Source organism: Sceloporus occidentalis, unplaced genomic scaffold (assembly GCF_023333645.1).
Source record: "Sceloporus occidentalis isolate IW3139 unplaced genomic scaffold, rSceOcc1.0.p SCAF_5, whole genome shotgun sequence".
NCBI lineage: Eukaryota > Metazoa > Chordata > Lepidosauria > Squamata > Phrynosomatidae > Sceloporus > Sceloporus occidentalis.
This window is the reverse complement of record NW_028316985.1, coordinates 187,111,736-187,136,189: the sequence shown is the minus strand read 5'-3', so window position 1 is coordinate 187,136,189 and position 24,454 is coordinate 187,111,736. Positions and strand designations below refer to the sequence as shown.

At 45.6% G+C, this 24,454-nt stretch overlaps 1 protein-coding gene across 2 annotated transcripts in view; it reads right to left on the bottom strand.

Moving 5' to 3' along the window:
* Window positions 1-24,454, bottom strand: part of DYSF (dysferlin) — a 167,439-nt gene that overhangs the window by 108,229 nt on the left and 34,756 nt on the right. Inside the window, exons 5-19 of one of the 2 annotated variants that reach the window (XM_089526456.1) lie at window positions 18,409-18,523; window positions 16,504-16,691; window positions 15,473-15,601; window positions 15,223-15,285; window positions 15,035-15,085; window positions 13,504-13,534; window positions 12,479-12,594; window positions 9,958-10,084; window positions 8,208-8,311; window positions 6,675-6,743; window positions 6,531-6,574; window positions 4,218-4,300; window positions 3,087-3,128; window positions 751-866; window positions 185-298 (exon numbers count right to left, since the gene is read on the bottom strand). In XM_089526456.1, the coding sequence (XP_089382582.1) occupies window positions 185-298; window positions 751-866; window positions 3,087-3,128; window positions 4,218-4,300; window positions 6,531-6,574; window positions 6,675-6,743; window positions 8,208-8,311; window positions 9,958-10,084; window positions 12,479-12,594; window positions 13,504-13,534; window positions 15,035-15,085; window positions 15,223-15,285; window positions 15,473-15,601; window positions 16,504-16,691; window positions 18,409-18,523 (1,392 nt within the window). The remainder of the gene's footprint in view (window positions 1-184; window positions 299-750; window positions 867-3,086; window positions 3,129-4,217; window positions 4,301-6,530; window positions 6,575-6,674; window positions 6,744-8,207; window positions 8,312-9,957; window positions 10,085-12,478; window positions 12,595-13,503; window positions 13,535-15,034; window positions 15,086-15,222; window positions 15,286-15,472; window positions 15,602-16,503; window positions 16,692-18,408; window positions 18,524-24,454) is intronic. The other variant, XM_089526457.1, reaches the window with a different exon arrangement.

Sequence of the window (24,454 nt, the reverse complement as noted above, 5' to 3'; positions counted from 1 at the left end):
AGTACTTTCTCTCATGGGGTTTTCTGGGGCTGAGAATATGTGACCCACTCACAGTCACTGAGTGGACATCCATGGCCAACCCAGGATACTGGATCTCTACCATGTCTGCCTCTGGAAATCATTTTACTGACAGACAGCAGTCGGTGATATCTGGATATTTTGCATGATGTGGAGTGTGGCTTACTTCTACCCGCAGGATGTCATCAGCTGGAATGTCCTCCAACTTCTGTTCAACGTGGTCCACCAACTTCGTCTCCAGTTCCACCAGCAACCGTCCACGGTAAGCGACGCCTTCTCCCTTGGGAAGTAAGGAGAGGAGAGAGAGCTTTAGAGGGGAATTTCTGAGTTTTCCAAGCTTGGGAGGCGTCTTCAACCTATCTCCAAGTCTAGTCTTACTTCATCCCTAGTCAACCTTTGACATCAATGACATTAAAAGGGGATGTTTTAGGCAGGTAGCTGAGAGGACACCTCCAGTGCAGGAAACTAGCCATGCCATAGATCCTGATGGCTCAGCATGGGAGAAGCCCAAGGACACTTAGCCAGGATAGAGCAATTAAAATTGGCATCTATATAATCCCTCCACATAGGAGTGTCATGGGGGATGAAAGACCAGGTGATTGCCAGAAAGCTAGGACTAGAATCATAGGATCATAGAGTTGGAGGAGACCACAAGGGCCATCCAGTCCAACCCCATTCTGCTGAATTCCTCTCCGTTTCCATTACGCAGCACTTCCAAACCAGTCCCTTTACCTTGCCATTGTTGAGCTCCTCATATGGGTCTGGAAATCCTGTGAACTCCCGTGGGCTGCCATACAGGTTGATGTAACATGGGCCAAAGGTGGGCAGGAAACCCAGGCCATCATCCACTGAGGAAAGACGAAGAAACAACCATTAGCATGAGCCACCTTTGCCAGGGCAGCTCTGGTTAATGCTGGCCAATCCATGCAGACTCTTCTTATATCCTCAAGGAAACTTTTAAAACTAGGCTCAATTTTGGATACTGAAACAGGCAAACAGATTTATTTTTCATTGCCTCCGTTTGTAAGGTAGGTTGCCATGGGGGCAACCCCTGCAGAATGAGCTCCTCTGCTTACTGCAGCAAATGCCTTGATCCTAAAAGCCCACCCAACAACAACCAGAGATAAGCCATCAGCCTTGGAGGGCAACCAAAAGGAACAGAAGACTGTGCCAAAATATCATCTACCTAGATTTGATATAAGGGGTGTGTGTGTGTGTGTGTGTGTGTGTGTGTGTGTGTGTGTAATTATGAAGTCATTTTTACAATGTAATTATTTAACAACTGTTCTTCAGCTAGTGACCTTGAAACTACAGCACATGAGAGATTGAACAAATATTTAGGCATTTAGTACAAAATGTTGACTGTTATCATAGAATCATAGAATCAGAGTTGGAAGAGACCCCAAGGGCCCTGATCCAGTCCAACCCCGTTCTGCCATGCAGGAACTCTCCATCAAAGCATCCCTGACAGATGGCCATCCAGCCACTGTTTAAAGACCTCCAAGGAAGGACACTCCACCACAATCTCCAAGGAAGTGTGCTCCACCATCTAACATTTCTTACTGTCAAGAAGTTCCTCGTAATGTTGAGGTGGAATCTCTTTTCCTGGAGCTTGCATCCATTGCTCCATCTCCTGTTCTCTGGAGCAGCAGAAAACAAGCCTGCTCCATCCTCAATATGACATCCCTTCAATTATTTAAACAGGGCTATCATATCACCTCTTAACCTTCTCTTCTCCAGGCTAAACATCCCCAGCTCCCTAAGTCTTTCCTCATATGGCTTCATGGTTTCCAGACCCTTCACCATTTTGGTCGCCCTCCTTTGGACACATGGCTCCAATTTCTCAATGTCCTTTTTTAATTGTTTTGCCCAGAACTGGACACAATATTCCAGGTGGGGCCTGACCAAACAGAATAGAGTGGCACTATTACTTCCCTCAATCCAGACACTATACTTCTATTGATGCAGCCTAGAATTGCATTGGTCTTTTTAGCTGCCGCATCACACTGTTGACTCATGTTCAGCTTGTGGTCTACTTGGACTCCTAGGTCCCTTATCCTCATGCCTTATGAGGAAAGACTTAGGGAGCTGGGGATGTTTAGCCTGGAGAAGAAAAGGTTAAGGGGTGATATGAGAGCCCTGTTTAAGTATTTGGAGTGGTGTCACATTGAATATGGAGCAAGCTTGTTTTCTGCTGCTCCAGAGACTAGAACACAGAACACAGATGCAAGTGACAGGGAAAGAGATTCCACCAAAACATCAGGTGGAGCTTCCTGACAGTAGGAATTGTTCGATAGTGGAAGACGTTGCTTTGGAGAGTCTCCTTCAGCAAGAAAGCACAATGATAGGTTCATCTTAGAGTCACTGTGAGTCAAAAATGAATCTACTCGAAGCAAAATCTGAGATTACATTTTGCATGTGACTCTTCCATTGAAACTGGAAGAGCCTTAGACTTCAGATAACATCCGTTGATTATTTTGATACTGCAGTTTTCAGATGAAAAATTCCATAAGCTACGCAATTCCGAGATTTGTAGTTTTGTGCAATATTTAGCCTTGTTTGTTAGAGAGCTCTGGTGCCAAAACAACTTATAAATCCCAGAATTCCACAGGATGGCGCCATCGCAGTTAAAGCAGTGTCAAACTGCATTATTTCTGCAATGCAGACGCAACCTTAATCACCTCGAAATACATTCTGATGTGGTGATCCTGATCCCAATCCACTGCAACTCCTGCTCCTTGTTACCAGAATTTATACATGCCATAATCACATGCAGACAAAAAATCAAGATTATGAAAGGTCAAAGGATGCTGGATCTTGCAAGCTCCACAAGAAAGGGCTCCGTTATTGATCTTTGGGCTCAAATCACCCTTTGGTTTCAGTTCCATGCAACAGGCATGCAAGGGGGGGCACACAACCTTGCAAGTGTGAAACCTTGTGCCGACCTGAAACAAGTTTCAACCACACACTAATCTGGATTTCTAGCACGCAACAAATCAGGGCAAGCAACCAAAGTGCGTTTTTATGGCTGGTACCCGAGAAATAAAGCTACATGCTCAGGAACCTACTGTCCATTGCACCGAAGGGCCTTGCAGGAGATGGAAACTCATCTGGAGCACAAAGAAAGGAGAGAGAAAGGAGAGTGTCAGGATTTCTGGGTTCCTGGGGAGAATTTTCACCCAGTTTTTAGCTAGAAAGGAGAAAACTTGGGCTCAGGAATAACCAAGACAGAAGGATGGAGGAGATGATGGGGGAAAGGAAGTGAAATAGATGTGGTTCCCTACCCCTGTCTCTTTAGACTGTGAGATTGGGGATTCTTGGCTATTTGTCTTGGAGATCCCTTTTATCACCTTTTTGTTGCCTGAACACCCAACCTGTGACCAACAGTGAAAACCCAACAGGCAGCGTTAGCCTCACTATTCCACTTAAAGCATTCTTAAGTACCAGAATCTCAGGATATTTATATGGGAGAATGATCAGGTTCTCTGTTAGACTTTTAGGTTATAGTCAGCCCTCCTTATCAACAAGTTTTTTATCCACGGATTTGAGCATCCACAACTTGAAAAAATTCCAAAAAGGTATAATAGCCAACCTCGATTTTGCCATTTTATATAAAGGACACCGTTTTGTTGTGCCATTATATTTAATGGGGCTTGAGCATCCGTGGATTTTGTTATCCACAGAAGGTCTTGAAACCAGACCCCAGCGGATAACAGCGGATATTTATTATAGGCAATCACAGATCCACAAACGTAACCCTTCTCTTAGAGAAAAACACAAACCGTTCATTGTTTAAGCATACTGCTTTCAATACATGGCATTGCTTATAAGGCATTGTACATTCATTATGTGTCAGTACAGTATATTAATTCATATAAGACACATTCACTTACACACATCAGAAAAAAAGATGTTCTCTCTAGCCATTTCCAAGAGGGTTGTCTGCACAGGCCAAGAGGCTTGGGTTCCCCCCAGAGTCATGTCACCTGGTTCAGACATTGCAGCCCAAAAGCATAGGGGCAGAATTGGGTTAGACTGGACACAGATCCAGAGGGGTAAACAGCTATTATCCCAGGGTTTGCTGCAGAGTTTCTGTGGCACACCCTGGATGTTTAGACAGCCCCTCATGCTCCTTGCCATGTCACACCTCTTTTCCCAGGACTGGGACTCAATGATGGCACCAAAAACAACCGCCATACCTTCCAGTTCCCCTCCAGAAGCGGAGATCTTGGACATGCGAAGATGGCTGGTGCCGATGATGTCGTTGTGAGTGACCCGGTCCCTGAAACAAAAGAAAAGGTTATTTAGTTATTTTAATTTCTGTTATCATTCTTGCTTTCTCCGTCTGATTGGAAATTGGACCAGTACAAGTAGAGTATCCCTTATGAGGAACTATGAAATCTGAAATACTCCGTAATCCAAAATTGTCCTTGCGGGTGGCTGAGATAGTGACACCTTTGTTCTTTGGAAGTTTGCTATAGACAAACAATGTTTGGTGCACAGAATTGCTTAACGAAACAATGTTTGTATACAAAATTACCTGCAGGCTATGTGTATGAGGTATATATAAAGATAGCAAAATTGCAGCAATTTTCTTCCCACTGCAAGAAAGTCTTCTAAAATCACGCAGTTTTTAAAGGCTTTTTGCAATTCAGGATTTATTCTGTGCAAAATTCACATATGATTGTTTTGTGCAGAAAAGCATTTTCTACATAGTAAAAAACATTTTCTGCATAGAAAATAATATTTTGACGCAGAAATATTAATTCCTGCATGAAAAAATCTTGTTTCCTGCGCATAAAAAAAAATCTGTAACTGGGGATCTGTTCTGTGCAAAATTTGCACATGGTTGTTTTGCACAGAAGACGGCATTTTCTGCACAAGAAACATTTTTAATAAATATTTTTATTACTTTTACAACATATAAAAACAACACACAGGACATACTAACATTTTAAAAAACAGCTTTACAGATAACAATAGTTTTAAGTAGCTTGTTTGTCTTCCTGATGTTGAATCTATTTGTGTTGATGCAACCATTCCAATTGTCTTTATAAGCTTGTTACACTTTGCAAAATTTCACGAAAGAAATTCTGTTGTTGACCAAGTTATCAAAATGTTTCTAATTTGTCTTATCATATTAATATTATTTTTATCATGACATGTCAGTTCTAATTGTATAATATAATAACTCTAGATATTTTAACAGAGAGACTGAGAAAATGCATATTAAAGGAAATAGAACCGGCCTGGGACCCAATAATGAAGAACTGTGAAAAGAAATGGTGGAAACAACATTTTCTAAGAGGAAAATAATATTAATAATATACATAGACTAAGTCCCAAACTGCAAAGATTTTTGTCAGTCCAGGATTCTTCTCATCAGAAAAATACAGTGTGCCCGCATCATACGCGGGTGCGCCTTACGCAGCTTCCAGCATACGCCGGAAGAAGCAGCGCCACACCCCAGAAAGAGTAATGGGGCACACGGCCATGGCGTGTGTGCCCCGCCGCACTGCCACGCCACTGCGAGCACAACCCCCATTGGCTTTAATGGGGCTTGAGCATATGCGGAATTTCCCCTATGCGGGGGGATCTGGAACGGAAGGGACCACTGAACATGTTTTTCTACCATTCTGGAAGGAATTCTAAGCCCCTCACCAAAGTACAAATCCTAGGATTCCACAGCAAGGGTCCATGGCCGATAAAGTGGAATTACACTGCTATTAAATGTCTAGTGCAGCTACACATATACAGCCATCTGTCAGGAGTGCTGTAGTTGTGTATTCCTGCATGGCAGAATAGGGTTGGACTGGATGGTCCTTGTAGTCTCTTACAACTCTACGATTCAATGATTCTATGGCCTGTTACAGACAGCCAAAATAAAGCTGCTTCGAGTCACAGTGGAGGTATGGTGTTTCAATGATGCATGTGTCCTAAGAGTCCAGAAGTCACACCAAAGCCACGCTCCAGTCTGGAGCGTGGCTTTAGTGCGACTTCTAGACTCTTAGGACATATGCATCATTGAAACACCATACCTCCACTGTGACTCGAAGCAGCTTTATTTTGGCTGTCTGTAACAGGCCCATGAATTCACTGCTTGAGAGCTTTAATGCAGTACTTAAGCACAAAACAACGATGGCAGACAATTCTAGAATCAGAATCCTAGATTTGGAAGATACCCCCAGGGTCATTCAGTCCATGCAGGAAGACACCATCAAAACCCTCCCTGTGACAGATGGCCATCCATCGCCAAAACCTCCAAAGAAGGAGACTCCACCTCCCTCCAAGGCAGCAGCATCTTCCACTGTTTAACACCTCTTACTGTCATGAAGTTCTTCCTAACTTTTCGGAGGAATCTCTTTTCCTGCAGTTTGCATCCATGGCTCCATGTCCCAGTCCCTGGAGCAGCAGAAAGTTACACATCCCAGGATTCCTCAGCAGTTAAAGTGGGATCAAACACCTATAACTGTGGGGTTGCATGAATATCCCGAGATAGGTGGTTGACTCACCAGTCAATGACCCGTATCCGCATCTTCTCACACATGGATGGAAACTAAGGAGATGAAGACAACAAGCGGGGAAGAGATCAATGGAGAGCCAGAATGAGGACCCCCCCCAACATCCTCTGGAGACCACGATCCCCCTTTGCTCACCATGGCTGGCAGGGTTACACTCTGGTTCCACTGAGGGTTGGCATTCTTCTCCACTATCTTGCTGCAGAGCTGGCCAGAGAAGAGAAAATAGGAAGTCAAAGGAGGTGGTGGAAGTGGGTTGTGATGGTGGTGGTGATGATGATGATATTTGTGTCCCACTTTGGGCCTGAAGAGACAGGCCAAAATAAAGCTGCTTTCGGTCACTTTGGAGGTATGCTGTTTAAATCATGCATGCATCCTAAGAGGCCAGAAGCCATGTCAAAGCCATTCTCCAATCCTAAGGACTAGAGCACAGCTTTGGTGCAGCCTCTAAAGATGTGTGTGTCATTTAAACATTGGAGCATACCTCCAAAGTGACCTGAAGCAGCTTTATTTTGGCCTGTCTGTTTGGACCCTTTCTCCCCAAATTGGGACTCAAAGTGTCTTACACTTTACATTTCTTAAAAATGAATCTTAAAACAATTTACAGTGGGTCCTTCCCTTACACGAGGGATCTGTTCCGGATCCCTGTGCATAAGGGGAATTCTGTGTATGCTCATGTTCCATTGGAAACACACTCCATTTGTCCAATTGCCATGCGGCTTCAGCATAAACTTGAAGCCGCATATGGTGTGCCCTGTATAGGTCTTAACTGATGCTGCATTATTAATTGATGTATATTTGTTGGTCTGTTGTTGTTCCACACTTTGTCCCATTATTATTATTATTATTATTATTATTTAGAATACTACAAATAAAAATAAGCAAAAGTGAATAATATATTCAATGGAATTAAACAATGTATTAAAACCCATCACTCATTAAAAGAATAAAAAGCAATGGGTTCATCAATGGTACCTCGAAAACACTACAAGATTGTGGGTACCCATCCCTTTGGGGTGGAACATCAGAGATGTGGGGAGAGAAGGAGTCAGAGCACACCAGGACTTGCATTCTTGTTGAATTCTGGATGGCTGTGGTTATTTCAATGGTGTTTTATTTTAACCATTTCATTTGTTTTCTATTTTTTCTTAACTGATTCTTAAAGGCGTTCGTTGGCCGCCTTATAATGTTTGTTTGTTTGTAGGAGAAAATAGGTTTAAAGTGAAGCATTGGAGGCTTGGTTTTAATTTTAAAGGATCTGCCCAAGGTGCTGAACCTATTTGGTAAAGAAGTGGTTCAATACCTTGGGCAGCTCCTTAGCGAACAGATGGCTTCAAAATCCTATTGGCATGAGATCCAGCAGCCATCACTGAATAAATGAACAGTGAAATATAGAGAAACATGACGGTATCCTCAGAAAAATGCCAGGCATTAACCTTCCTCCCATGGTCATCTGAGCACTGATAAGGTGCGGGGCAGAGAATGCTTATGGACCCTAGGATTGCCCCATAAATACCTCTAGCAAATGATCTGAATTTGCATATATGGGGTGCATATGTTTCATGTGATCACATTACAAGCACCTGACAGCATGTGCACATTCCTCTCCAGTAATCCAACTCTCCCCTAACTGGACTCAAAAACTTGCCCTGCCCTGGCTCACCAGCTTACCGTTTTCCCAGCAAAAGTAACTTCCACAAAAGGATCCACTAGATTCTTCTTGTTGCTCTCGAAGCCAAAGATCTGCTTCACACTGTCCATGACGGCATCATCCACTGGAAGAGAAGATAAACCAGAGAAAGGTTGCTGAAAGGTTGGCAGAATTCCCCACCACTTAGATAGTTGTTGTTGTTAGCTGCCCTCGAGTCACTTCCGACTCATGGCTCCGCTGCGGATGAGACATCGCCAAGGATCCCTCTCCTCCCTTGCAGTCTTGCCCAGATCCTGCAATAAGCCCTTGCCCATAAGAACCCCCTGATGGAGTCAATCCACCTGGTTTGTGGTCTTCCTCTCTTTCTTCTCCCTTCCACCTTTCCTAGCATTACGGTTTTTCCTAGTGATCTGTGCCTTCTCATGATGTGGCCAAAGTACAATAGTCTCAATTTGTTCATCTTAGCTTCCAAGGAGAGCCCTGGTCTGATCTGTTCAAGAACCCTTTTGTTTGTCTTCTTGGCTGTCCATGGGATCCTAAGGACTCTTCTCCAGAACCACATTTCAAATGAGTTGGTTCTCGTTCTGCCTGCTTCCTTCACTGTCCATCAAGGGGTTGGACTCAATAGCCCACGAGGGCCCTTCCAACCCTATGATTCTATAGCATTCTATGATTTCCAACATTTCTATACTGCCTTTCTGCCACAGAGAACTTGAGGCAATGCACACGGTATTCTTGCTATGTTGGGTTGGACTTGATAGCCCTTGAGGTCTCCTCCAACGCTATGATTTTATGATATGCAATTTTTCGATATTGCCTCTCTTCAACAGAGAGCTTGAGGCAATGTACATCATTCTACTCCTAGAATCATAGAATTATAGAGTTGAAAGAGAACCCAAGGGCCACCCAGTCCAACGGACTTCTGCCATGCAGGAACTCTCAATCAAAGTATCCCCATTGAGAGATGGCCATCCAGCCTCTATTTAAAGATCTCCAGAGAATGAGATTCCACCAAAATCTTCAAGGAAGGAGTGTGTTCCACTGTTGAACAGCCCTTACTCTCAGGAAGTTCCTCCTAATGTTGAGCTGGAATCTCTTTTCCTGGAGCTTGCATCCATTGCTCCATTGGGTCCTGTTCTCTGGAGCAGCAGAAGACAGTTTGCTCCCTCCTCAGTATGGCATCCCTTCAAATATTTAAACAGGGCTATCAAATCACCTCTTAACCTTCTCTTCTCCAGGCTAAAGACACCCAGCTCCCTAAGTCTTTCCTCAGAGGGCTTCATGGTTTCCAGACTCTTCACCATTTCAGTCGCTCTCCTTTGGACACAAGGCTCCAGTTTCTCCACATCCTTTTTGAATTGTGATGCCCAGAACTGGACACAGGATTATTCCAAGTGCTGCCTGACCAAAGCAGAATAGAGTGGCCCCATTACTTCCCTGGATCTAGACACTAGACTTCTACTGATGCAGCCCACTGGCCTCTTTAGCTGCTGCATCGCACTGTTGACTCATGTTCCACTTGTGGTCTACTTGGACTCCTAGATCCCTTTCACACATAAATGTCCCCTTAAGCCAGGTGTCCCCCATTCTATATTTGTGCATTTCTTTTTCCGCCCCAAGTGCAGTACCTTACCTGAGTTTAACTTCACAACAATCTTGCGAGGTAAGTTCAATAAATTTACAAATAAGTGACCATTAAATTTGATAGATCAGTGGGGACTAGAAGCTGAAGCCACTATACCGCCCTGCCTCTCCTCATTCTCTACTCACTCTGGGGTAGGTCTTCTGCCCGGTAAATCTTTAGGAAGAAGTGGGCTCCCCTTAGAGACACCCCAGTTGGACGGAGAAGGTTGCCCTCGATGTCTTCCTTCTCTTCAGCAGCTTCCTTCTTCTCCATCTGCAAAATGCACAGGAAAGGGGTGAGAAAGAAGATAAGATGGAGGCAGGACTTCAATACCTCTCTAGTTTAAGACTGGGGTGGTTGAAGGACCTCTTTGTATACTTCTCCTTACTTTAATACCTTCCACACAGCACTTTGTCTATGTTCTGTACCCCGTGGCTCCGGTGTCTATGGGAGGTAATGAATCCCCTCTGAGTTTTAGTCCAAAATTTAAAGGAGCTATCCAAGTAGCTGAGCCCATTTTGGAGACCAATCCCAACACCTTGGATCAGTGGTCCCCAAACTGTGCTCTTTAAAGGGTTTTGGATTTCAGCAACCAGAATCCCAGGCTATTGGCCAATATGGCTGAAGCTTCTGGGAGCTGAAGTCCAAAATCTCTTAAAGGTCGCAGTTTGGGACCACTGCCTTGGATGGTTCAGACTGAAACCTGGAGCAGTTTCACAGAACCCATTGGAAAGCAAGACCTCTTGCTATTAGAATCATTATGGAGAGGCAGGGTAAAAATAAATATTATTATTATTATTATTATTATTATTATTATTATTGAATCATAGAGTTGGAAGAGACCCCAAGGACCATCCAGTCCAAATCCCTGCCATGCAGGAACTCAAAATCGAAGCATCCCAGACAGATGGCCATCCAGCCTCTGTTTAAAGACCTCCAAGGAAGGAGAATCTCAGAGGGAGAGTTTTCCTAATGTTTCAGTGGGACCTCTTTTCCTGTAGTCTACATCCATTGCTCCATGTCCTAGTCTTTCTGCCTTGTAGGATGCATTATTTCAAGCCAGGTGCCCAAAGCACAATGGTCTTTTCAGAAGCATGCACCAGACAGAAATCCATCATTTTCTAGCATGATGAAGCAATGGAGAAACTGGCCCTGTTGACTTTTTCTGTTCCAACTGAATAGCTGCCTCTCCTCCAAAGGAGTTTGAAGAATAATAATAATAATAATAATAATAATAAATAAAACTTTAATTTATATCCCGCTTTTTGTTTCCACAATCAAAGCGGCGTACAACCTTTTTAAAAAATACAATATATACAGTCCCCCCCTTAAAAAGGATTAAACAATTCCATGCATTAAAATTACAAATGATGAAATCTAAAAACAGTACGATAATAAAATAACGGTGGGCAGAGTCTTCGCTTGTATATGTCTCTGTGGGGGAAGCGTTACATAGCCGGGTTCTATTCCAGGAAGGCCTGCCGGAAGAGATCCGTCTTGACAGCTTTCTTGAAGCTCTCAAGGTTGGCAATTTGACGGATCTCATCCGGCCGGCCATTCCATAAAGTGGGAGCGATCGCAGAAAAGGTCCTCTTAAAAGTCCTCTTAAAAGCAATTAAAAGGACAAGAATTCTTCAGGTACAGTGCATGGCCTCTCTGTCAGGAGCTCGGTCCTCCAGCTTTCCTGTCATGGTTTGGAGATTTGGATTTAATGGGTATAGCTTTGCTTGCCTAGTGGTTTGAGCGTTGGACTATGACCTGGAGACCTGGATTCGAGTCCCTGCTCAGCCATGGAAACTCGCTGGGAGAACTTGAGCGAGTCACACACTCTCAGTCCCAGAAAACCTCATGATAATCTCATGATCATGACTTGAAGGCACACAAAAACAAAGAAATAGTATATGCTGCATAGAATACTACTACCTGTAGTAGTAGTGCAAAGAGTCTGGGAAAAGAATGTTTTGCTTTTGTGATAAATAAGAATGTATCCGACCCAACGCTGGATCTGCACTGCAGAAATAATGCAGTTTGACACCGCTTTGACTGCCATGGCTCCATCCTATAGAATCCTGGGATTTGTAGTTTGGTGTGGCACCAAAGCTCTGACAGGGAAAAGCTAAACATCTCACCAACCTACACATCCCAGAATTCCATACCTTTAAGCCATGGCAGCTAAAGCAGTAGCAAACTGCATTGATTCTGCAGTGCAGATGCAGCCTAAGATTTTAATTTCTGAATGCTTCAACTATGCTTGGCTAACACTTGCTGGTTAGTTCTGACAACAAACATCTATGGAGAACATCTGCAGTATTCAGAAGAAAGGTCTTCTGTGCTTTCACTACTGAAGCTTGGATTTCTGAACAAAGAGGTTCCTGATCTTGGCTTGGAAACGTAATGGGTGACTTTGGGCCTCAGAGGATGGCAATGGCAAAGCCCCTTGGAACAACTCTCACCAAGATAAGTCAGAAACAATTTGAAGGCACACAACAACATAAGCAGGTAGAGGATAGAGGATGGAGGATAAAGGAAGGAAGGAAGGAAGGAAGGAAGGAAGGAAGGAAGGAAGGAAGGGCAGAGGGACAGGGGGAGGGATGGACAGACGGAGGGATGGAGGGACAGAGGGAGGGGTGGATGGATGGACAGACTGACAAATAGATAGATACTCACAGGCACTTCGTCTCCAGGACCAAGGACATGCAAGCTGACCTTCAAGTAGCCCCTACCCCCAGCTGAAAAATCCTCTGTATCTGAAAGCAGCAGCCATTTTCGGAGGATACAGTGCTCTGTGGGACAAAGAAGTGAAGGAAGAAAAAGAGGAATGTTCACACTACATCTGCAATTTAGTTCTGCTGCAGAGAGCCAAGAAGCAACATTGTTCATATAAAGGAAGATGCTTGAATGCCACCCATTAAAGTTGCTATTACATATCCATTTCACACCCCTTGCGCCCACTGAGACAAATGAAGGCAATAGGAAGGCTGTTCCCTGCAAAAGCTGAGGTTTTGGAATTTATATCCAGCATTTCAGATGTCAGAATTTATATTCTAGGTCCCCCCCCTGCTAAAATGGAAGTGGCCCCTACAGCCGACAAGGAGAAGAATGATATGACCAACCATACGCAATACTAGTTGAGTCTCCCTGATCTGGTCAGCCATTTTGACCCTGAAGACAGGACTGGCCATTGCAATCTCAACTTTACATCACCTCTGTCTTTCCAAATATCCTTTTCACTTCCACCTCCAGCATCTGAGACCCTTTGCAATAATGTTTTAGGAAAAGCAGTGAAAGCACAGCTCATCTCCAGACTTCACTTTGCCAGACACTTGATTAATTTTTTGTGGCCGTTTTGTGGCCATGGCTATGTGGCCTCGTTCTAGAAGAGTTTATTCCTGATGTTACGCCAGCATCTGTGGCTGGCATCTTCAGATACACACACACACACACACAGTGTGCCCACGTCATACATGGGTGCCCTATACACGGCTTTCAGCTTATACCCATGGCCCATGGCTTGCACTGCCGTGCCACTGTGTCCAAGCCCCATTAGTTTCAATGGGGGGGGGGGGTCAAGCATACACAGAATTTGTCTTACATGGGGATCCAGAACGGATCCCCCACATAAGACAAGGGCACATACTTGATCATTTAAAACAGAGTAAAATTCAAGCAATGGGAAGAAGCGTTCCACTCACTGGGTTCAGCATAGATCGTCCCAATATCCAGCTGCAAAACACCAAGAAAACTTTGTTAGGACATCCTTAAGGAGGGTTCCAGAAATCCTCTTGCCTTCTCACCCCCATCTCCCTATATTTGCCTGCCTGAAGATTGAAGCCTGCAGGATGGACCCTACTCTATGTCCCATCAATGGAGGGCAATATACTATGGGAAGACGTTAGAGCAGAATCCCACTTCTGAATTCCTTCCCCTTAAAGGCCCTGTTGGCATCAATACTGGGATTGCCATTCATTCACTCATTTCCCACCTTTATCCCAGTATAGGGACTCAAGGCAGCTAACAAAATTTAAAACAGTGCAAGTTAAAAACAGTACAAAGCATTAAAATGTAAATACAATTGGACAATTTTTTAAAGTTTTAAAACATTGCACATTAAAAACTTAAACCATATTTAAAAACTCTATACAAACCTTGCGCAACATTCCGTGGCCAGGTAAAAATACAACTCTTTATTGAATTGATATCATCCAAATTCTGCACAGAGGCATAGTTTTACATTGCGTTTAATTCTTTTAACCACGTTTAATGTGTCTTGTTTTAACTTGCCAAGCTATTTAATCATCTTTTAGTCTATCTATCTATCTTTTAGAGTTAAAATGTTTCTTTGTTGTAATTATGTACCTTCAAGTTGTCGCTGATGGACGGTGTCAACTGATGCCAACTTAACTGTTTTAAACCGATTACAACTGGTCAAGTGAGTTTATTATAGACCATTATGTGTTAGACAGAAATATTTTACAATCTTCAATATGGGACAGGGCTTTGAGTGCTGGATTAGGACCCCAGGAGACCAGGGTTTGAATCTCTGCTCATCCTAGAAACCCACTGAGTGATTTTGGGCAAGTCACACTCTCTCAGCTTCAGAGGAAAGCAATGGCAAACCCTCTCTGAATAAATATTGCACAGAAACCCCTAAGAAATGGCTGCCATATTGGAGCCAGGGTGATGTACAGTCGCCCCTTCTTTCTCATGGACTTGAGATCCGAGGTCTTGAATATTTACGGAGAGGTGACCTCCATTATTTTCAATGGGGCATGCCCCCACAGCACATACCCTATGCGCATTCATGGGCACAAACCCCATTCAAGCCTATGGGGCTTGAATATCGGCAAATCCCTGTGAAAACAGAGAGCCGACTGTAATGGTTTCAGTGTTGGAATAATCTGACTGATTGAATGATGGATCAATTGATTGATTCTTCATGTCTCTTCCCCCTTATGCCTTAAGCCAGTTCCCATTGCTTACTGGGCTTCTCCATGGGCTGGCAGAGATAATGAAGTTGCATTGGTGTCTCCAGCCAAGGTTGAGTCCATGGAGAGAAACCGCCCCACTCCAAAATACCAGGGAGAAGTGTGGCAATGGCCACTTATGGACATCTTGAAAACTGAGCCAACATCTTTGAACACCACTCCTTAATGGTGGGGAAGAAACCAACAAAACGTGGGGCCATAAACTAATATGCAATGAAGAAGCAAAGGCCACCATTACCCGGAATTCCCCGATGACCGAATCTGTCCGGAGCGAGCGGGAATCAACAACCTGGAGAGGCAGAAGAAACACAAAAGGGACCAGTGGGGCAACAACTCCGCAGAGATGTGAATCCACAGCAGGAGTCTTTCATGAGTTTGTGTCTTACAGGGCACTCATACGTCCAGATTCTTCTCACCAGAACTTACAGTGATGAATATGGGTTGATCAAACAGCTCCATTGGGGAATCATAGACGTTGAAGAAAAAAGTCTGCAGGAAACAGAAAGAAATAGAGATGGGGTGCATCCAAGACATACATGTACACACAAGCAATGCTTCTGCCCAACAGTGAAGCATATCTGACATGAACACATAAAGGCATGTCAACACAAGAGCTTCTCATAAGATTCAGAGGTAGCTGATGGTCCTCATACCAGTGTCCCAATGCCCTTCTCACCTCATCAAACAATGGGCCATTCCCTTTCCGGATCCTGGTTCGCTTCGTCTGCCCAGCAGCCGTCACCTTCACCACCGGCCTGAGGCTGACTCCGGGAAGCTGCCTCGCTTGAATGACCTTCACTCTGATCTGGAAGTCAGGAAGGAATGAGAAAAGAGGTCACCATCAACATCCCCAGGAAAGAAAACAAAGCAGCAGTAGTAGTAGAATCATAGAGTTGGAAGAGACCCCAAGGGCCATCTAGTCCAACCTCCTGCCATGCAGGAACTCAAAGCATCTCCAACAGATGGCCATCCAGCCTCTGTTTAAAGACCTCCAAAGAAGGAGACTCCACCACTCTCCAAGGGAGCATCTTCCACTGAAAAACAGCCCTTACTCTCAGGAAGTTCCTCCCAATGTTGAAGAGGAATCTCTTTTCCTGGAGCTTGCATCCACTGATCCAGGTCCTGTTCTCTGGATCAGCAGAAAGCAAGCTTGCTCCCTTCTCAAGATGACATCCCTTCAAATACTTAAACAGGGCTATCATATGACCTCTTAACCATCTATACTCCAAGCTAAACCTCCCCAGCCTAGAATCTCATTGGCCTTTTTAGCTGCCACATTTCACTGTTGACTCATGTTCAACTTGTAGTCTACTAGGACTCCTAGATCCCTTTCACACGTATAACTCTCGTTCAGCCAGGTGTCCCCCTCCTATAATGAGGTACGTATGTATGTATGTATTATATTTATACCCCATCTTTTTCTCAAGATGGGATCCAAGGTAGAAATGGGTTGGAGAAGATTAGGTTCTTCACAAATACTGGAAGTCAGAACAGAAAATGCTGGGGAACTGGCGGTTATTGAATTCTGAGTGTGGAAAATGTTCACTCTTTTAATGCACCCCCAGAATCCCCCGGCCACTTTTGTTGGGGCAAAAACTTCCAGAATGTCCAAAAAAGGTGTCTTTTCCAAGCTCAGATCAATTGCAAGTCCTTGTTCCCCAGGAGAGGCAAATGCTGCCCCAGAGGGGAGACAATCACCCAACTCACCTGGAAGTCCTGGGGCTTGTTGGAGAGGAGTTTCTTTGGGCCACTCTTCCTCCTCTTGGTCCCTTGAACAACGTGGGATGGAGGTTTCCTGGGGACCGAGGGCTGATCTGTTGCCGGTGGTCCCACCAAAGGCTCGTCTTCCTCTCCTGTCCCAAGCAGATCTTCGGCATCCTCCTCTCCAGCTGTATCTAGAACAGACAGAAGGATAGCTTGGGGAGTAAATCAATCCTCCTTAGGCTAGAGAGTAGAGCTTTATTTCAGAAGTTGCAGAGATATCTCCAGGAAGATGTCTTGCACAGAACTGGGTACCAACTCATACAGCATAAAAAAGATCTCTTACTCTAAAGCTGATTCTCCCATTCCCATAACATTATTATCATTTATGTCATTTTATGAAATAACATGAAAGCCACTTGGGTTTTTCCAGTGCTTTCCCATCACTTTTCACAATCAGCTAAAACAAAAAGATAGACCTCTCAGAAGAAAATATCCTCCTACACGCAGCTGGCATCCTAACCGTCTTAGTGCTCTTCATTCTCAGCTTTCCTCCACCCCCAAACAACGATTTTACTAGCCATCCATAAAGCAACCATAAAGCAAATAGCCAAACCATATATCATATAACATGTAAAGCACAGTGCATTTCCATAACTTGGTTTTACATATATACCAAACCTCTTATCCCATATGATATCTACAACCAAACATACCCACTATGACTTGTATAATAAAGCTTATTCATCACAGGACTGTGATGATATTACCAGCGAACATGAATATAACATGAATATACCGGTGAACCAAAATATAACATGAACACACTATAGCTTCTGTAAACAGGAATGTAACATGAATATACCAGTAAACATGAACATAACCATAAACATGTGATCAAGGAGCACAACATAAATCCTGCATTATATCTACCCTTTCATCTGGACATCAAGATTCATTAAAATATTAACAGTTAACATTTAATTATGACAGTTACATACATTTTTTAAAAGATTGCATCATGCCTCCCCCAGCAAATCTAGAATCCAAGAATGAATCGTAGAATCATAGAATCACAGAGTTGGAATAGACCCCAAGAAGGGCCCTGATCCAGTCCAACCCCCTTCTTCTGCCATGCAGGAACTCTCCATCAAAGCATCTTCTGTGACAGGCAGCCATCCAGCCTCTGCTTAAAGACCTACACCACTCTCCAAGGGCATGTGTTCCACTTGGAACAGTTTTTACTGTCAAGAAGTTCCTCTGAATGTTTAAATGGAATCTCTTTTCCTGGAGCTTGCATCCATTGCTCCATTGTGTCCTATTCTCTGGAGTAACAGAAAACAAGCTTGCTCCCTCCTCAATCTGACATCCCTTCAAATATTTAAAGAGAGTTATCATATCAACTCTTAACCTTCTCTTCTTTAGACTAAACATTCCCAGCTCCCAAAGTCTCTCCTCAAAGGGCTTCATTGTTTCCAGGCCCTTCACCATTTTGGACACGCTGTAGTTTATCCACATCCATTTTGAATTGTGTTGCCTAGAACTGGACATTGGATCTTTCCAGGTGGGGCCTGACTAAAGCAGAATAGATGGGCACTATTACTTCTCTTGGGATACTATCCTTCTATTAATGCAGCCTAAAATCACATTTGCCTTTTTAGCTGCTGCATTGCAATGTTGATTCATGTTCAACTTGTGGTCTACTTGGACTCCAAGATCCTTTCCACACGAATAAGTCTCTTGTTCAGCCAGGTGTCCCCCATAATCCTATATCTGTGCATTTCATTTTTCCTCCCTAAGTGCAGTACCTTACATTTCTCTGTGTTGAAATTCATTTTGTTAGCTTTGGCCCAGCTTTCTAATCTATTCAGGTCACTTTGAATGGAAATGTGCAGGAAGCAGCCAACTTACCTGTCAGCACTTCCAGTTCTGCAGGTGCTGGGTTTGGCTCAGGTGGGGCAGGAGGTGGGAATAATGGGGCTGATCCAGGAGGGGGAACGTAGGAGACTTGCAGGATCAGACACGCCTGAAGGCAAAACAAGAAGAAGAAACCAAATGAAAGCCAGAAAATGACCAGAGAAGGCAGACAAAGATGGTAAAAGCTCTGTACACCAAAAGAGGGGGGTTGCCATTACCTTCCCCTGAAGCTGAGAGAGTGTGACTTGTCCAAGTTTCATGAATTGAACCCTTTAATACAGAGGTTCTCAAACTTTGATCCTCCAGCTGTTTTGGACTGCAGCACCCAGAAGCTTTTGCCAGCATGGCCAATGAGGAGGGAATCTGGGAGATGAAGTCAAAAACATCTGGAGGACCAGAGGTTGAGAACCATAGCTTTAATGCATAATGCTTAATGGCATCACCAGGACTCCAATTTTGGCCTGAAAACCTCAAGGTCTGGGATGATCCTGGCAATCTGACTCTCACCTCTCTCCATTTTATAAACAGTTATGTCTGTCCGTCTATCTTCTGGGGTAAATGGATTAGCCCCCTTTGCTCCCTCTGAACTATCAGAATAAAGTCTGTTTCAAGAACTGCCAATAAAGGAAATAATCCCCATACAGCTGGAAATGCAAAATCCGGCTGAGATAGGAAGTAATGCAAGAAGGGGCCACTAAGTGTCACCCTCCAACAGTCCAGAGCAAGCAGAAACCTTTGAGCCAAGTTTTTGCATTAGCTAGTTTAATATCCCAGCTAATGCAAACCCATTGGAGGGACTTTAGAGAAGTCACATTTGTGCAAGCCTCAGACACCAACATGATTCTGGCCACAGTACATTCAGCCCTCTGTATCCACGGATTCTTTATCCACGGCTTGAAAATGTTTGGGTTTTTTTAAAAAAAGTAGAAATTCCAAATGGCAAACCTTGATTTTGCCGTTCTGTATATGGGACATCATTTTAGTAGGCCACTGCATTCAATCAGACTGGACCATCCATGGATTTTGGTATCCATGGAGGGTTCAGGAACCAATCCCCAGCCTATACCAAAGGCCCACTGCATTTACACTTTTAACTTCATAGAAACGCTAAGCTTTTCCCAGCAGGAGGGGAAGGTCCTGGCCTGAAGCCAGCCCAAGAGGAGTTCGGCATCAAATAAATGAGTCTCCAGGGCGGACAAATAGGAAACGGCTAAGTTCCTCCCACGTAAACTTCCTCCCCTCTGAGTAACACACAACAACTTCCTCTCTTGCTACAGTCCGCTTGCTTACAACTTGTCCAAACACACACATACACACCCCTGGGAGAAGCTATTTTTAAAATATCAAGACATGCAAAGGAAGGAGCGTGGCCATTGATGATAAAGAAGATCTGGCCCCCCATTCTCTACCCCAAAGCTGGAAGTGGAAAGGATGAGAGGTCGGCACTGGGGCTGTTTTCCAAATGACTCTCGGGGCTTGTCTGGGTCATGCTTTCTGCAAGGAAAATCTCACCATTATGGGGCAGAGGAAGATCCATTGAGAGAGCAGAGTTGCAAATGTTTGGGGACCCTGGAGAAAGCCCATGGCAGTAAGGCTGAGAGTTGGAGCTGGGTTTTAATCCTAAACTAAAAGGAGCTGTCCAAGGTAACAAAACTATATTTAGGGGATAGGGCTCAAGACGTTGGACAGTGTATGGAAACCGTACCCTATGAGGAGTGACTTAGAGAACTGGGGTTGTTTTTTAACCTGGATAAGAGAAGATTAAGTGGTGACATTGTAGAGGGTGGGTTTAAGTTGGAATTTTACTATGCTCAAATAGTACAAAAATGTATGGAGGGCAAGGGTTGCCAGGATGATGGACATCAGGTCATGTCAAATCCTTGGCTCTGGAATGCAACAGCCCTGAAATGGTTCCTGCATTAAGCTATTATCCAAAACAAAAGAATGTAATACAGGACAGTTGGAGACAGTAAAAGAAAAACATATAGATAATAGTTTGATTGATGGGTATCACAAGGGGTAAAGAAACACAGGTCAGATGCATGAATGACCATCCAATAAGGGTGAAGGGGTGTATGGACAGGTTGCTTACCTGTAACAGTATTTCTTCGAGTGGTCATCTGCGAATACATACAAATGGGTTGTACTGCGCCTGCGCAGTGCCTTCGGAAACTTCTAGAATCACTGGGCAAAGTACTCTTTGCAACATATAGAAACTTTTTGGCGGTAGCTCCGCCCACCCCTTATAAAGCCCCTGGTTTCCCGCTCTTTCCCCAGTTCCGCCATTTTTCCGCCAAGTAGGCGACAAGGAGTGAGCCAATTTAGAGCAGGACACCGAGGGGAGGATGGGCGGGATTTGTATGTATTCGCAGATGACCACTCGAAGAAATACTGTTACAGGTAAGCAACCTGTCCTTCTTCTTCGTGGTCTCTGCGAATCATACAAATGGGTTGAGACTAGCAAGCTAAGGTTAACGGCGGAGGGAGTGTCCTGACACCATAATTAACCAACAAAAGTTTATTTGCCACAATAAAGCAGAATTCAAAAACACTGTCTCAAAGACCCGTTTGTTGTACCCTGAGTCAAGTGCGTAAACAAAAAACCCCTACCCCTAAGGGGAGAAGGGGTACATCAGATAGTTAATATGCTAAAAGGAGACCAGAATCAGTGCAATCCAGACACCAGGATAGCCCTGCCAAAGGCTGCATCCCTCTTGGCCCTGGTGTCCAACCTGTAATGTTTGATAAATGTCAGGGGCTGTGACCACACTGCAGCTTTACAAATGTCATCTAAAGAAATCCCTGACAAGAAGGCAAAGGATGAGGCTACCGCCCTTGTGGTGTGGGAGCGAACCCCAGTCGGCAACAGCTTCCCCAAGAGTTCATATGACAAATAGATGGTGCTTGACACCCACTTGGAGAGTCTCTGAGCCGACACCGGCAACCCCTTTTTCGGTCCCGAGTAGCACTGGAACAGTCTCTCGGAATGGCTAGAGTCTCTAGTTCTGTCTAGATAGAAAGCCAGTGTCCTTCGGACATCTAGGGTGTGGAGGGCCCTTTCAGCATCCGTAGTCGGGTTCGGGGCCAGGGTAGGAAGCACAATGTCCTGACACATGTGGAACAGTGACACAACCTTGGGTAGGAACGTAATGTCCGTCCTAAGGACTACCTTGTCCAAATGAAACCTGAGGAATGGCTGGTCCCGTCTCAGTGCACAAAGTTCTCCAGCCCGACGAGCGGAGGTAATCGCAACTAAAAAAACTGTCTTCCAGGTCAGGAGCCTGATGTCCGTTGTGGCCATGGGCTCAAAGGGCCTGGACTGCAAGGCCCCCAGCACCCCTTCTAGACTCCAAGCTGGGGGTGGTAAGGACACCTGAGGGTTTAAATTGTTATACCCCTTAAGAAATCCCTTAATTAGAGGATCTTTGAAAAACGAAGGCTTACCCTGAAACTGGAAGAAGGAACAAATGGCCGACAGGTAGCACTTAATCGAAGTGAGGCAGAGGCCCGAGTCGACCAGGGACATTAAAAAGTCCAACACCACTGGCGTCGAGACCTGAGCAGGAGAAAGGTGTCTGTCCGCCAGAAACTTAAGAAATTTGGTCCACTTTTGGGAATAAGATTTACGGGTAGCCGGCTTCTGGGCAGCTAGAATGACTCTGCGCACCGGGTCTGGTAAGCGCGCTAGGGATGGATCCTCCATGCTACCAGGGGAAGGGTGTCGATGTCGGGATGGTGGACGCGACCTCCCTGAACTGTGAGAAGATCCGGCCTGCGTTCGAGTCGGAGAAAAGTGTCCCGGGAAAGATGAAGGAGGCTCGGGAACCAAGGCTGCCCTGGCCACCACGGAGTGATTAGAATGGCGTTGGCAGCCTCCGATGTCATCTTGGATACTGTCCTGGTGATCAAAGGGAACGGGGGGAAGGCGTACAGCAGCACCCCCGACCAGTCGAATCCGAACGCATCCCCGAGGGAGTCCTCGTCTCGCGTCCGGGAGCAGAACTGGGGACAATGTGTGTTGTGGACAGTCGCGAACAGGTCTATCTGAGGGGTTCCCCATCGACGGAAGAGGTCTTTCACAGTGTCTGGGTGAAGCCTCCACTCGTGGCATGATGATGGGGACCTGCTGAGAAGGTCCGCGAGGTCGTTTTGTGTCCCTGGCAAGTGAACCGCTTGAAGCAGGATGCCTCGGGCGATGCACCACTCCCACACTCGGAGCGTGATGTCGAGGAGGGTGCGTGATCTGGGGCCTCCCTGCTTGTTCAGGTAGTACATCACCGTGGTGTTGTCCGTCCGGAGTTGTACGACCTTGTGGGAGAGGGAGGATTCGAACGCCTTTAAGGCCTTTTCCACTGCTATCAGTTCCAGGGCATTGATATGCAGGGCCTTCTCGTCGAGAGACCAAGGGCCCTTCGCCCAGAGTTCTAGAGCATGGGCTCCCCATCCGTCTTCTGACGCGTCTGTGGTTAGTGTTATCTCCGGCTGGGGCTGTGAGAACGGCATGCCTGCGCAAGCGTTCCGGGAGTCGAGCCACCAATGGAGGGAACGGGCAACTGGTCTCGGGATGGTGAGGCAACGCGATGGCACGTCGGTCTCTGGGTCGAAGACTGACAGGAACCAAAATTGGAGGATTCAGGATCGAAGCCTTGCCCACGGTGTGACGAAGGTTGTCGAGGCCATGTGTCCGAGGGCCACCTGGACGTCTCTGGCGATGACTCGTCTTCGGTCCGTGCACCTCCGGACGGCCACGCGAAGCGCGGCAAACCGGTCGAGGGGTAGGAAGGCCATGCAATTGTTGGAGTCTAGGATGGATCCGATGAATCTTATTTGCTTGGTGGGAAGCAGCTGTGACTTTTCGAGATTGACCACCAGTCCTAAATCGTTTAGAAGAGCTAGGGTCTCCGAGGTGTGTCGACGGAGCTCCTGGCTTGAAGGGGCCACTATCAACCAGTCGTCCAGGTATGGAAAGATCCTGATGCCTCGGCGATGAAGGTGGGACACCACTGGTGCCATGCACTTTGTGAATACCCGAGGAGCCGTGGCAAGGCCGAAGGGCAGAACGTTGTACTTGTAGATGTCTGTCCCGACGGCAAAGGCTAGGAACCGGCGGTGGCTCTCCCGGATGCTGACATGGAAGTAGGCGTCCTTCAAGTCGATGGTCGCAAACCACAGGCCCTGGTGCAACAAAGGTAAGATAGAGGCAAGGGTTACCATCCGGAACCGGTGATAGGAAAGGTAAGCATTCAGGGCCCTCAAGTCCAAAATGGGTCTAATGCCCCCATCAGTCTTAGGGACCGTAAAATAACGGGAGAAGAAACATCTAGGGATGTCGACGGCATCGACGGGCGAGATGGCGCCCTTGGACAGCAAAGTGCGTACTTCGTCGAGAAGAGTGTCTGAGGGGGGGGGGTGGATAGGAAAGCTCCAGTTGGAGGGAGCTCTTCGAATTCGAGGGCATAACCCCTACAGACGATGGTGAGGGCCCAAGAATCGGTGGAAATCGAGGCCCAGATGTTGGAAAAAGGCCTCAACCTATCCAAAAAGCAAAGGGATGAGGAGGCGATGGAGTACGCGGCATCACTTCAATTCCTCTTCTTGTTCTGATCGGGATCCTGCCTCCGGTAATTCTTTTTATATTTAGGAGCGGAGCGACGACCTGAAGAGGAGGAGGACTGCGAGGGGTACCTCTGCCTTGGCTGATCCTGGCGCTGAAAAGGACGATCCTGCTGGTAGGATCTCTGACCCTGCCCGTACCATGGACGGACGCCAGTGAAACGCTTACGTGAAGCCTGAGGAGAGGATGACATACCGTGCTTCTTTGCTGCAGTCCGCATCCGGTACTTGAAGTTAAGTTTTTCATCCGTCTCGCGGTGGAAGAGGCCGTCCTCGTCAAATGGCATGTCCTCTATGGTGGTACGGGCGTTCTGGTTGAGGCCCGAAGATCTCAGCCAAGCGTGTCTGCACAAGGCAATTGCCGCAGCCATGGATCTTGCCGAGCAATCTGTGGAGTGTCTGGCAGATGTGATTAGCCAACTCCCGA